The sequence below is a fragment of the Temnothorax longispinosus genome, chromosome 9 (assembly GCF_030848805.1).
Source record: "Temnothorax longispinosus isolate EJ_2023e chromosome 9, Tlon_JGU_v1, whole genome shotgun sequence".
NCBI classification, from domain to species: domain Eukaryota; kingdom Metazoa; phylum Arthropoda; class Insecta; order Hymenoptera; family Formicidae; genus Temnothorax; species Temnothorax longispinosus.
Window position 1 is genome coordinate 20153617 of NC_092366.1, and position 13827 is coordinate 20167443.

General features: G+C 32.6%; 1 protein-coding gene across 6 annotated transcripts in view; it reads right to left on the minus strand.

Annotated features, from left to right (window-relative positions):
* Positions 1 to 295: 295 nt before the first annotated feature.
* The window catches only part of LOC139819791 (low-density lipoprotein receptor), a 31801-nt gene continuing 18269 nt past the window's right edge, over positions 296 to 13827 (minus strand). For 2 of the 6 annotated variants that reach the window (XM_071789519.1, XM_071789515.1), the window contains 10 exons: positions 11862 to 11984; positions 9026 to 9261; positions 8665 to 8863; positions 8030 to 8341; positions 7610 to 7910; positions 7234 to 7525; positions 6556 to 7036; positions 5632 to 5715; positions 4104 to 4372; positions 296 to 3936 (listed from right to left, as the gene is read on the minus strand). In XM_071789519.1, coding sequence (XP_071645620.1) covers positions 3892 to 3936; positions 4104 to 4372; positions 5632 to 5715; positions 6556 to 7036; positions 7234 to 7525; positions 7610 to 7910; positions 8030 to 8341; positions 8665 to 8863; positions 9026 to 9261; positions 11862 to 11984 — 2342 coding nt within the window. In that variant the 3' untranslated portion in view covers positions 296 to 3891. Of the gene's footprint in view, positions 3937 to 4103; positions 4373 to 5631; positions 5716 to 6555; positions 7037 to 7233; positions 7526 to 7609; positions 7911 to 8029; positions 8342 to 8664; positions 8864 to 9025; positions 9262 to 11861; positions 11985 to 12878; positions 12999 to 13827 lie in introns of all 6 variants that reach the window. The other 4 variants (XM_071789520.1, XM_071789516.1, XM_071789518.1 and 1 more) reach the window with 3 other exon arrangements.

The following is a 13827-nucleotide window of genomic DNA, read 5'->3' on the forward strand; positions in this document are numbered from 1 at the left end:
ACTAATCGCGTTGCTCGATTCGGCCGTCTGTAACCGTAGAGGTAAGAATCGATGTTGGCCGTAAGCAGAAGTAAGTAGAATTTCAACCGGTTGATTATATGTATATATCTGAATAAAAAATGTTAAGAGACAGAGATCCCTTGAAATTCATAAACTATTTGAATTGGTATCTCTAGAGATTCCCTTAATTACTCTTATCTAATTAATTGGAACTATATGTATAGTAATGTTTCAGCACTGCTTGTTACTATATTTCTCTTTTAAAAACTTGGGAAAATTCACAACTCAGTAGAGAAATGATTCACTATTTATATTTTCAAATAGGCGTATTTACAAATTTTACATTTCACAATCTTCCATAGGTATGATAATAACGTGGCGTTACTGCAATTTAGTTGTATACTTTATTTATACAATCATTATAATAAATTATATGTGTATATATATATATATATATATATATATATATATATATATATATATTTCTTTTAAAGTATATTTACGTTACGCGCGAGTGTGTACCTCGTATGCTCACAAAGTAATTCATCATTTCTAAACGTTTGCATCTGAAACAATTTTGTTGTCTTCAAGAAATATGAGAATTCTCACGATGTAAGATATATACAGTATATGAAAATTACTTTAATGTTTTGAACGTGGAGCCAATCTTTTTTATGTAGGCTTTTCTTATCATTCTGCTTATAAAAATATTGTGGTAAAATTAAACGAAAATGAAAAATCAAACACACGCATGCAGCACGTCATATTTTAGTTCGAAGTATTCGATTATTGTATAATAAGATCATATCTCATTAATCGATAAAATAAAAAGTGCCATTTTTGCTCAGATTAAATTGCTTGTAATACAATCTTTGTTTCAAATGCATCTATATCTTACTTTCTTATATCAGTTGAGACATTTTGTACGCCAAATAATGAAAAAAATTAATTTATGCATGAAAATTTATACAGTTTCGCGTAAAGAAATGTCGATTATTTTCATATCTCTTAACATCTTCACTTATAATTATTATAATTATAATTATACTATAGATCTGTGTATGAGTACATTCTTTCTTATATCACACGATTTATCCTTAAAAGTTTTCGTATATCATGAAAAATAACAAAAATATTTCAGATACAAGCATTAATTCACTTTGTATATGCATATAGAATAATTCTAAAATAAATTATCAAATTTTGTAGACACATGCTTTAATAAATATGGAATTACTTTTCTTCTTCAATAAATAAAATAGGACCAATATGAATCTTATAGTTAACGAAAATGCCATTTTCGGTCGAGCTGGATCTTGGTAGCTTAATAATGATATTTCGGTGTGGATTTTATATACTTTTTTCAACTTAGTAAATTGCGCGTCGATTATTTATCGATTTTAAACTGACCGAAAGAATATAACTACAAAATTTGATGATCTATTTTAAAATCTCATTGTACATATATGTAATACATGTACATACGTCGCATAGAAATAATGTTTGACACGATTTTGGCGGATAAATTGGCTAGGACGTTATATCTTGACGATTTACACAGTTAATTGCAACTCTCACCATACACACACTCCTATTTTTTGATTAAAATTACCACCAAGCCTCTATATCTTAATTTTGGACTTTGCTTCTTGCACTTACAATTACACCATGTTCCTGTTAACAGACAGCTGGTCGTAGATAGGAGGAATCGATAGAATTTGGCTTGGTACCATGTAGAAAGATATTCATTAATCAATATAGGAGTTAAATTGTCGAGTTGTAAATATACGTAAATTTTCTTACAAAAAAATGTAAAATGCATAATTTTTTCGATTTCAGCTTTTTTTCCATATTTGGCACAATTGTTTAATGTTATATAGATTATCTTTATGATGAAAGCTAGAAATATTATTTATATCTCCTGTACAAAATTCCTTGGTCCCACAGAAACAAGACCAGATAAAATGTATATAAATTATTGACTTGTAAATCAATTTGTTTCAGCAAAAGCATGAAACTGTTGGCACAATTTTTTTTGTGAGAACAATCCGCTATCTGTCAACTGTACATAGTCCTTTTCACCAATCTAATATTATATTTGTTAATAATCTTATCTCATAAAATGTTTTTTCACATTTAATCATTTTTAATATAGTAATATTATATTATATATATGTGTATATATGTATATAGGAATTCCAGAATAATAAAAGCTACGTAAATTTCCATAGCTTAATTTTTCGCCAGCTTTCCGTTGCAGCGGTTTTATACTCAATTTTTGCTACACTTTTTACATACATATATACACATACATATTGATATTTACGAAGTAAATAAAACTCTTAAGCCCGACGCAATAATTCTATACAAATACACTGATTTCTTTAGTAGATTGAAGTTCTTGACAACAGTTCCCTTTTAACAAACGCACAGTCACACTTACTGTCATTGAGCTCGAGTAGTTACAACAATGCTCTTTCCGTTTTACTACATAAACGATAATATTTGTAAATGGAGCGATTTCTTCGTGATATGGACTACCCATCAATATACAGATAGTTGCTGGAAAGTCCTTACATATGTCTATGCATATGTCACATATGTCCATGGCATTGTACGCATTACGCAGACATAAAAGGAGAAATTTCTTTTGAGCATATATTTTTTCTATCATTCGCAATTTTCAACTTTGTTTTTGAATAATTAACATGGAGCGGATTATGTATAAATATACTCTTAAATCTAAATTACAGAGAAGACTACAATATACATATAGAGGAAAGTCCCCTATTATGAGATACCACATATCTATTTTGTGTGATTATCGGAATGAGCAGAATTGAAAAATATAGTAGGTCATTTTGAAGGAAATTTAATAAGCTTTAAGGTGCTGAAATGTAAAATCTAATTTAAATATTAATTTTTCTGAAAATTAAAAAAAAATGTAAAAAATGAGCTATTAGTTTAGCAGAAACCCCACTATCGCATATTAAAAACTTATCTCATAATAGGGAACTTTCCTTTAATAATAAAAGAACATGATTATATATATAGATATATATACACATACTGAATGTGCCTTTTATAAAAAAATGATTTTTATTTCTTATATAACAAAAGAGAATTACAATAACTCAAGATGAAAGAAAATAATAGTTATAGCCTCTTATTCCGTTTTAGTCGGATGATAATTTGTTTCACAGCATGCATTTAATTGTTATAACTTTCATATTGCATTTTAACCCACGTAATAATTTAAATAATTTTAAATAATTTTAATAATACACGATTGAGATTTTTCGCATTATTTACATATGACTTGTGCAAGATATTATTACTAAAAAAAGTAATATCTTACGCAGAAATTCTACCCAAAAAATGTCCATTGCATATCTCTGAATAAATAATTAAACAATAACAAGTTAATATTCTTAATATACATAGCGCATGTAAAATCATACGCCACATGCGCCAGGCCATGCTAAATCGATCTAAAAAGTATTATATTACAAATTATGTTACTTAATAGGAAAACTGTTAAGTAGGAATCTTAAGTCCTTAGCAAACTATTTGGCTACATGAAGATAAGATCGGTTATTTGGCAAGTTTCTTGAGATATTTCTCCCTTTACGTCCTAGAGCAAATCTAAATGTTGCGCGCATAATATACATATATTTGAGTGACAAAGTGCTAAAGTTTGTAAAGAAATAGATACAAAAGAAATTAACATAATCACAGTTGGTTGGCAGGCTTGCGAGCGAGCGCAGGCATGATGCGTTTGGACAGGCTCTTTCAACGCAAATACCTCATCTTTCTTTACATGGTTTTATCACTTGGTCGATATAGTACTTCAGTAGCCTGTTTAAACCCTTTATATTGACAGACTGAGCCTTAAACATAATCATTTGTTCCAGGACTTGTCAATGGTTCTTGAGCCTGAAACAAATAATATGGTAAAACTTTTCACATAAAAAAATATTCCGAAATTTTATTTTATCCGTCAAAAATATTTATGATTTTTCCCATAATCCATAAAAATTATCTGTTAAAATCTTTTAAGTAAAGATTAATTTAAAATAATTATAGTTAATGATTATTTTTACCTCCTCTCCAACTGTAGCTGCAGGAAGCGGGAATCTATTTTTCTCAAGACTAAATTGATCTTCTGTAGTCTTTCTGTAGACGGGATTATCGAAGTTCATGCTAGTAACATTACGATGAAGATAATGCCTGTAGCATAGTACTGCAACCAGTGCGAGTAATAACAGTCCTAAGGTCACTACGCCTATTACGATGCCGGCGACTAAACCAGGATCTGTTGATTCAGTTGCTAAATTTCTCTTTCCATCTGCATCTGCTGAGGATAGTGGATCTAGAAATATCATATTTGATATTAAAATTCCAAAACATAAATTGGTATGGTTGATGTTTGATGTAAAGAGATTCCAAAAATCTTTTCTCATTCCAGCACATTCATTACTATAGCAGAGTTAATACAAATAATTAGTAAGAACTTAATAAATTAATTTCTGTAGTCATATATACAACGGTTGTAATTATAAGAACAGACTAAATATCTAAATCTAGAAAACACTAACTGTGCTATCAAGTAAGTTGCACATTTTTAAGAAAAAAAAAATGCATGCACAGGGCACATTCGTATAATGCAAAGTAACACTTAATATATCTAATCATATCTACAATTTTATATCATAAAAGATTACAAAATAAATTGTAAAGAGTATCTTTTAAATAAATAATTAAATAATTAGTTTTAATCAATCAAATTTGTTAACAAATAACAATAAATATTAATTCAATACATAGATTGTTAGATTCTTAGATTTAGCAAATAACTTGTTATTCATGGATCTTCTGATAAACATAAAGTCAATTTTTCTTTAATAAAAATGTAGAGGAAAATTATTTAAAAAATTAAATTTTCTATTTTTTTACAATTTTACATATATTTGTAACTCAAATAACAAATTTATTAAGCCAATCAGCACCATGGAAAAAAGGCTTCAACATTTTGATACAACTTTGATACGTTCGACATTTAGTTAATACACCTTTTTTAGAAAGGGATTTATTTAAATTAAATAAAGAGAGAATAAAATTTAGTTACCGGAAATTTGTTTAACTTGCAAATCAATTTTCTGATGTATTTGTTCAGGAAAAATTGACTTTAAATTAATCACAAATTGATTTAATCTATATATATAGAAAGATAGAGCATCTAATATATACAATATACATATATCTGAAATATCTTGTATCAGATACTACATACTAAAAATAAAGAATTTTGATATAGATTTAACGTATACAACTTAATATAACAAAATTTCCACTTTTCATTTTCTTAAAAAGGAAAAAAAATTGTTTTTAATTCAGCATTCAATATTTCACTCTTAAATAATAGAGTTATCAATATATTTTTTAATATAATTAGTAGTTTAATTAGTGGTTTAAAGCCCAGTATAAAATGTATCCCAAGAATAAATCACCCTGAATTAATAAATGTTTAAATGATTAATTAATTATGTGTGATAATATAATTAGATAAACGCTTAATATATCCCAGAAAGATCCGCGTGTTATGAAAAAATATCATCCAACCAAACTTACTGGCAGTTGTTGTAATATTCAGAGGCTTGAGCCTCTGGAACGGCATCATGGGTGCTTGCGTGGACGGTGCTATGGTCGTAGTAACTGGAATATCCCAAATACATGCAACACGAATGCAAATAAATGAAACAATGTAAATAATGACCTCATAATGTCTTCAAGCAACTGTCGGACATCAATAAAAAAATTTTATAAAATTTTTTATTAAAGTCCTAAATGATCAACTTTATGCACTAAAAATATACGCTTTGTTTGTAATAATTTTTTCGTGTCCAAGCACTGGCACGTTTTCATCATACTGTTTTATTTATGAATTTATATAACAATGATCATGCCACAGATGATTTGTTATTGTGCAACGACTGTTTATGAGATATCGATGTTAATAATTATATGCGCACATCTGCATACAAGCGTAATAACTAACTAGCCGACTACAAAAGATTTGTAGGAATTTAAAGAAAAAAAATGACATTTTGAACATCTTTCTTGCATAATAAGCATTAATAAATTAAAATGCACCAACGACATGCAATACTATCTGGAATTTAGACTTCATTCTCATAATGTACTATACTGCAGATCTATAACATATTTATAATAAATTGACGAATAACTTTCCGTGACTGCCTATTAATTAACTAATTTGTTCATTTAGAGAAATATTTTGTAATTCGTAATGTATGACGTCTATTACCAATAATTAAGAAATTACTTTTAATATAATTTGAAAACACTACGTTATGCTAAAAATACGATTACAGAATTATAGAAAAGAGTTAGAAAATAATTGGCATGTTTATTTCTCATAAATCGATTACTACGACAAAGGGCTACTATGACGAAGCAGTTGAAAATAGCATAGTAGCTCAGTGTTGGAAGGTCATTCATCAATCACGATATCTTTCCCGATGACTGACTCACCATTTTCCACGCACATCAATCCATCGGGTAATAACCGTAAGCCGTCAGGACAGGCGCACGACAATAGTGGTGATCTAGAGTTGATTTTAGGCGCGGGCAAACACAGATGGCTGCAATGTCCATTGACAGCCTGACATTGATTCATTCCATCAGGCTGTCTGTAAGGATGATATACATGGACTACCATCGGATGCTGGAGCGTTCTGATCGACGTTACGGGTTCTACTTCCTTGCCGGTGAATTTGTTAGCTTTAAAGATCGTTTCCTTATCCCAATCGGTCCAGTACACGTAATCCTCAAAAGTCGTTATACTGAAGGGATGCCTAAGGCTGTCGGGAGAGTACAAAACCGTTCGTCTGCCCGTACCGTCGTAATTACAGGAACCTATGATGTTTAGTTTTGCGTCTACCCAATATACTCTCTTGCCAATCAAGTCTAAAGTTAAGCCATTAGGCCACTTGACATCATTACCGACAATCACCTGTAATAGACTCTTGTTAGAAATCAAGGCAAATTGCTTGAAAAACACATTTAATATGTTTTATTAATGACTCATACATAATTGTTCCTTTTAAATTGATTTCTAGAGACACCTTAAGTTTTGTGACGTTCAAGTAACATATTCTTCGATAATATTAATACTACTTTTTAATTAACATTATAATTTCCGTTTCCTACCGATCGATGAGTGCCGTCCATGCCGGCTCGTTCAATACGAGCCTCGTCGCTCCAGTCTGTCCAAAACATCCAACCCTCCAATGGATTGAGTGCTATTGCTCTAGGTTCCTGAATGCGATCTCGTATCAAAGTCTTCCTCATATTTCCTTCGAAATTGGCCAATTCGATGGTATCTTTCCCAGAGTCTGTCCAATAAATATGACTGTAAATCCAATCAACTGCCAATCCATCTGATGTGGTGAAATCGTTTTCGATAACGACTGTGCGCTCATTTCCTTCATCTATTGGAGCTCTGAACATATCATTCGGTCAATATATCTCTCAATATGAAACTTAATAATAGAGACTTTCTAGCTATAAAAAAATTATGACATACTTGTAAATTTTCTTTTCACTAATGTCGCTCCAGAAAATCATTCCAGTGCGAAAAACAAAGTCCAAAGCCGTTGCCATTTTAGTATTATTAACGATGGCGGTCATCTCTTGACGGTCTAGAGCTACTTTCCGGATATCATGTCGACGGGCAAATAACAGACTTGCGTGACCCTCCGCGGCTTTACAGCGTGTTAAATTCCGCGGATCTTTAAGATAACCGGTGGCGCAGCTGCATTTGAAGCTGCCCTTTTCATTCTGGCAAAACTGAGAGCAGCTGCCCGGTTCCAAGCATTCATCAATATCTGAAAGATAAAATAATCTCTCCAATGCGGAACTAATCTAATGTATGGTTGCGGTGAGAGACCAGAAACTTAAAAAAATTATATGTTAACATTTGACAATACAAAAACTCTGGTCATACCATCGCATGTGCGGTTGTCGATGAGCCTATAGCCTGCACGGCAATCGCATCGATAACCAATAGGCAAATCGACGCAAATCTGCGAGCATCCACCGTTGTTTTTTGCACACTCGTTCACGCCGCAGAGCTCGGCGCTCTCATCCTCCCACCCGATGCAATCTGGATTTTTGTTGCAAACGTTTTCCAAAGGAATGCACGAGCCCTCGCTGCACTCGAACTGAATTCGCGGATCGCAGCTTATGATTTTGCTCGTGCAATTCTTCTCGTCGCTTCCGTCGGCACATTCGGCTTTACCGTTGCAGTATAGATGACCTAAACATAGGAATCGTTGAAAATCCGAAGCATTATAGGGCGATTCGCGCGACTATGTAAAACGACAGATTCTTTATGTAAATAATGATATAAAAAATCATATACATCTTGGATTAACTTATTAATTTTTGGAATTCAATATCTTGGTAATATTAAGGCTGAATATAATTTTGCAGTCTGTTCACACTTAAATTATGCCATTATCCCATGAAACGAAAACATTTTTCACCAATTTGTCGTATTTTATTGTAATTTTATGTTTCACGTAATAATAATTACAAGCAGTTTACTATAGAAATGTTGTATCTTTAAATATTGCATACCCGAGATGCAAGAACGTCGATCTTCGCATTGAAATTGATCGGGTCTGCAAGTCACATTGTGGCATCTCTGTGGGGATTCGTCCGCACCATTAGGACAGTCCTTTTCGCCGTCGCATACCCAAGTCTGATGGATGCAAGTAACACCATCGTCGCAATCGAACTCCTTGTCACAGTGGCTCGTCTTCTTCCCGTGGATATCCTAAGAGAGTGAATTCCAAAGAAACATCAGATTTACGTGCAATACGATATTTACATAAATCGTATTGCATTTTTTGTCTCTCGAGTTTCTTTACTCTTAACAATCTCGCAAATCACTTCAACCATCCGATACTCCGACGGGATCAGTATGAAGACGAGGTACCTTGCATCCTATTTCGTCGGATCGATCGGGACAATCGTAGTCGCCGTCGCATCTCCATCGCGACGTTATGCAATAATTCTCGGAACACGCAAAATCAGTGCCAGGATGACACGTTACCGGCCCGCAACCTTTCTCATCGCTGTTGTCCCCGCAATCGTTGTCGTTGTCGCAGACCCACAGCTGTTGGATACAGTGCTTGTTCGCGCAGGTAAACTCGTCCGACCGGCAAGTGTCGTCTGAGGCAAAAGATTTCTCATGTGAGAAAAGTGGAATGTTTTATTTACTTGCAATAGAAATTCTCATGTAGCGACTTTGACATTTCAACAGGGGTTGACATCTGATCAGTACAGAGATATAAAGCTTTTTAAAATAATTCCCGACTAAGATTATTAATCTATTAATGCAAATATTTAAAATAGCAGAACTTTTTTCTAAGTCACATATATAATTGTGCTATCACGTATAATCCGTGAAAAAAATATTGCAATAAGTAATAAAAAAAGCCAAAATTTTTAGCAAAAAAAATAAACAGCAGGTGCTACAATGTCTATAGTAATTAGAAAACAAAAATTATGACAATAATTGTTAAGCGATGCGATCTTGTATTATAACTGCTCCCAATATGAGCACCTAGAACTCCGATATGGCTTCATGATTCTCTCTCTATTTCTCGATAAACTGTATTACGCTGCAAACTAAACTCAAAGCATAGTAATATCAGCTGATCCGATAACCTTTCACGATAACGTACGTCTAATTTCGCAGCAGCTATATATGAATTTTTTATAAGAGAAGATTATACATTCAGGATGTTTTTATTTGCGCGTTATTATTCTTTATTGATTTCTTATTTCCTTTTATGATGTATAATTATTAATCATATGATTAATAATTTTTTTAATTTGACAATGCTTATTAATGTAAGCATTACATTTAATCTATTCTCAAAAAATCTATTCTGTGTAAATGTGTACCTTACTCCACTGCAATAATCTTTGTGCCTAAAAAAAAGCTTACAAAGGAAAGAAACTACATTTCATTTATCTTCTAATATGTAATGCTGTGCAGTGTATTTTATAATAATATTTATGCATTTATGATAAAATGTAAATTATGTTTCACTTATGCTGAAATGTAAATAGTATTATTTTTTAGAAATATATAAAAACTCCTTAATATATTATGTAGACATATTGGGAACAGTTACACGTCACAAGTCACAATCTGTAATGTAGAAAAATAGAATACTGACTGACAGATAAATGTCACGGGCTTTCACATATCGACATGTTACACAATTTAGACAAGAGCACGAAGACTTCATGATAAGACGTCACGATAAGACCAACAAAAACGTACGGCTTTAACGTAACGACTCGTGCGCAAATACCGCTCTAGGAAGAAACATGATAATTAAATATTTTTATGTAAAAAAAAAGCTTCTTTTCTTTTATTACACCGTTATGTATTCCGTAATCGCGACTGCTTGCGCTTTCGAAGAGACAAGTTCCGGAAAAATTTGAAATTCCCGGCAGTCACTCGTAACTTTTCAAGCGGGAATAATTATCTCCTCCTCCAGCAAGCGGTATCTGCGACACAACATTATCTAACACCTAACGAAAAAAAAGCTATACGTATTAAGTTGCACTCTTAAGTATTACGATCGGAAATTCTCCGACTGAGGGAAACAAGAGATAATAAGTGTAATAAAATACTTACAGGTGACGCCAAAGATACACGAAGAAAATAAAAGATCAAATTAATTATATAGTAGCACAGCAATTGGATCGTGGGTAATCCATTTCCGACTTGATCTTTTTTCATTTGGATAAAGTCGCTTTTATGCCGATTTATATAATAACTATAGATAAAAGGAAAAATGATACGAGGTTATCGTATGCGTAAATTCGTTAAGAATGCATTAAAAGAGATTCCTCGATATGAAATTTCTAATAAATTTTTCGCGCGACTTTCTACCCACCATCAATTCTTGTGGATCTTAACGCTATCGGCCGGCAAAGTAGCAAGGAAAGAAAAGTTGACGAAAATCAGCGCATTTCAGGAACACCGCATCGAATAAACGTAATAATAATCGCGGCTAATAAAAGTATAAATAACTCGTAATTCGTGCAAAATCCGTTTGTAAAACATAAAGATGCGACGTAAGATGTGCAAATGGTTTGTAAAATGTGTGCATTTAAAGCGCACCTTAAAGCAACTACATTTTACTATTATATTTACATTTTTTTTTTACAGAGTCATGTCATAGAATCATTACAAGCACCCTTACACAAGCAACCTTCACCAATCCATTTTAGCTTGTCCCAAGGAAATACTCAATCACCAAACTAACAATATTATAATTGTTTTCGATCAAAAACAATTTACTTCGGATAAGATATACATATATGTTCGTCTACGTCTGTCTTTCGTCGATAATATTATAGGTAGTTATATATTTAATATATATAATTATAACTCTTATCCACAGTGTCTCAAACATATAACATATAACATATGCTTGCATCTTGAAGAGTAGATAGATGTGCACAATTAAAGCTCTGTACAAAGATATCTTGGACGATTAAAATATCTTTTCTAAAAAAAAAAGTCACGAACTAGATTGTTCAACGTCACAAAGATACACAATGTATTTTAAAGAGCTGCATGCGTGGGTGCGAAAACTAATAGAATAAAGATAATATGTAACCTCGGCTGTTCACCCTCGAGACGTAACGTGCAATACACGATAAGATAGAAAATACAGATAGAAAAATAATAGAGAGAACAAAGTGTGCAAGCGTATGGAAAAAGTAGCCCACGTGCAGAAGCTTACTGCACTCAGCCTCGTCTGAACCGTCCGAACAGTCGGGGTTGTCGTCGCACATCCATGTTAATGCCACGCACTCGCCATTTCCCGAATGGCATGTGAATTGTTCCGGCGTACAGGTCTTGGTCCCTACAAGACATGACAATTGCATTGTACCGGATTCGCACGAGAATATATACGACGTGGGGCGCGAGTCCCGACAAAATGGACAGCGGCGAACGACGTTCGGTCGCGATAGGCTTCGATAGATAGATTGCATCCTCGAAAGATAGAGTGCATCGTATCGAATGCACAGATAAAGTCTAAAGTGTGTGTAAAAGCTTGAAACAATGAAATTCCATCTGTCACATAAATTGAAGGCCTAAACTCCCGACTCCCTGGCTAACCCCGAGAAAATTATATAGGATTCGTTTAGAAAGTTCAGATACTTCCTCGATTTAAAAAAAAAAACCAATGTAAGAAAGTGCTCTACACCGATTTAAAGCCGATCTGCTTTATTATTTTGCAGCTGCGCCCACATTGTTAATTTATTATTTTATTTCTTGAAAGTTTAGATTCTCTATTATCATTAGATTAGATCATTAAAAATTATCATTTAAAGTTTTAGATAATTAAATGGAATGCATAAAAACAACGTCCTATAAAAATATTGAAAATTTTGATTAATTAGTTATTCAGATAAATGTAAAAAAAATGTAATTATTACTCGTCATAAAAATTGCATTAATTTTGTCATTGATTTCACCGATGAATTATTGTTATGCTTTGTTATCACTTCACCAATTTCCTAAAATTATTCTATATCAACAAGTTATTTATCATTTCCCGTTTCGATACATGCAATTAACGGAACCCAACTTCCTCATGTCAAGCGATAGAACGTATCGAGAGCACGAGAGGATGCAATCTGAGATTCTGTGATTTGCGCTTTGCCATTTGTTCCGTAGCTTTCCGGCTGATCTCGTCCCTCCTTGGCTGCTTTCCGGTAACACCTACGCTAAAACGCTTATCCGCGCGACTTACTGTGACAGTTCTTCTCGTCCAGATCGTTGGAGCAATCTGTCTGATGATCGCACAGCCACGTCTTTGGAATGCACTCGCCCGGACTGCATTCAAACTCTCTTTCGCTGCACGGTGTCGATCCTTTTTTTCAGTTCAATATTTTCAATTAACCATCTCTTTAGGACATAATCTTGCGAGATCATATACTTTTACTTGATGCTGCCGACATCGGCAATATAATTTCTCGAATAAAAATTTTTGACGGACATCTAAAAGTCGTCTAAAAAATACATCTGATCTTGTGCAACTTAGAAAACTTAAGTTTTGCGTCATTTAATACTGCTAAATTTCATGAAGAATATGAATATGTTTGTTTTTTATTTAATTCATATTTTAATAAAATTCCATAATTATAATGTTATGTGTTATATGATACAAAAAAAGAAACATTTTTAATGGATATGGAAATCATAATACACGCGTATATAAAATATGTATAAAATATAATATTAAAATACAAAATATGCCCAAAAATATATTTAAAAATATAAACGGACTTCTAAATGTAATTTTATTCAGAAATTTAATGTGATTTACAGAATTAATGCTTCAGACACAGAAGTGTCCAAAGCAAGCTTTTTTAGTTTGTCTATAAATCAATACATCAATAAATCAATACTTCTTTCGTGCGAGAGACGAAATGTCGGCGCTATAAGTATTGAACGTCAAAAGCAAAGTATAGATGTTTCGATACTATCATGTATAATGCCCGATTATGCAGACAAACGAAACAATCGTTAACCTTTGACATTCGATATCTTTAGCGCGCCATTGTTTTCAATTTCAAGTTCGAATAAAAGAGCCTATACGCCTGCGATCACGTTTCGTATGTAACTGAACGTGCTAGCATTCAAGTAATTTCTCATTTTATGACATAATGCTGCGCGAACATCGTGGAACGTAATAATAT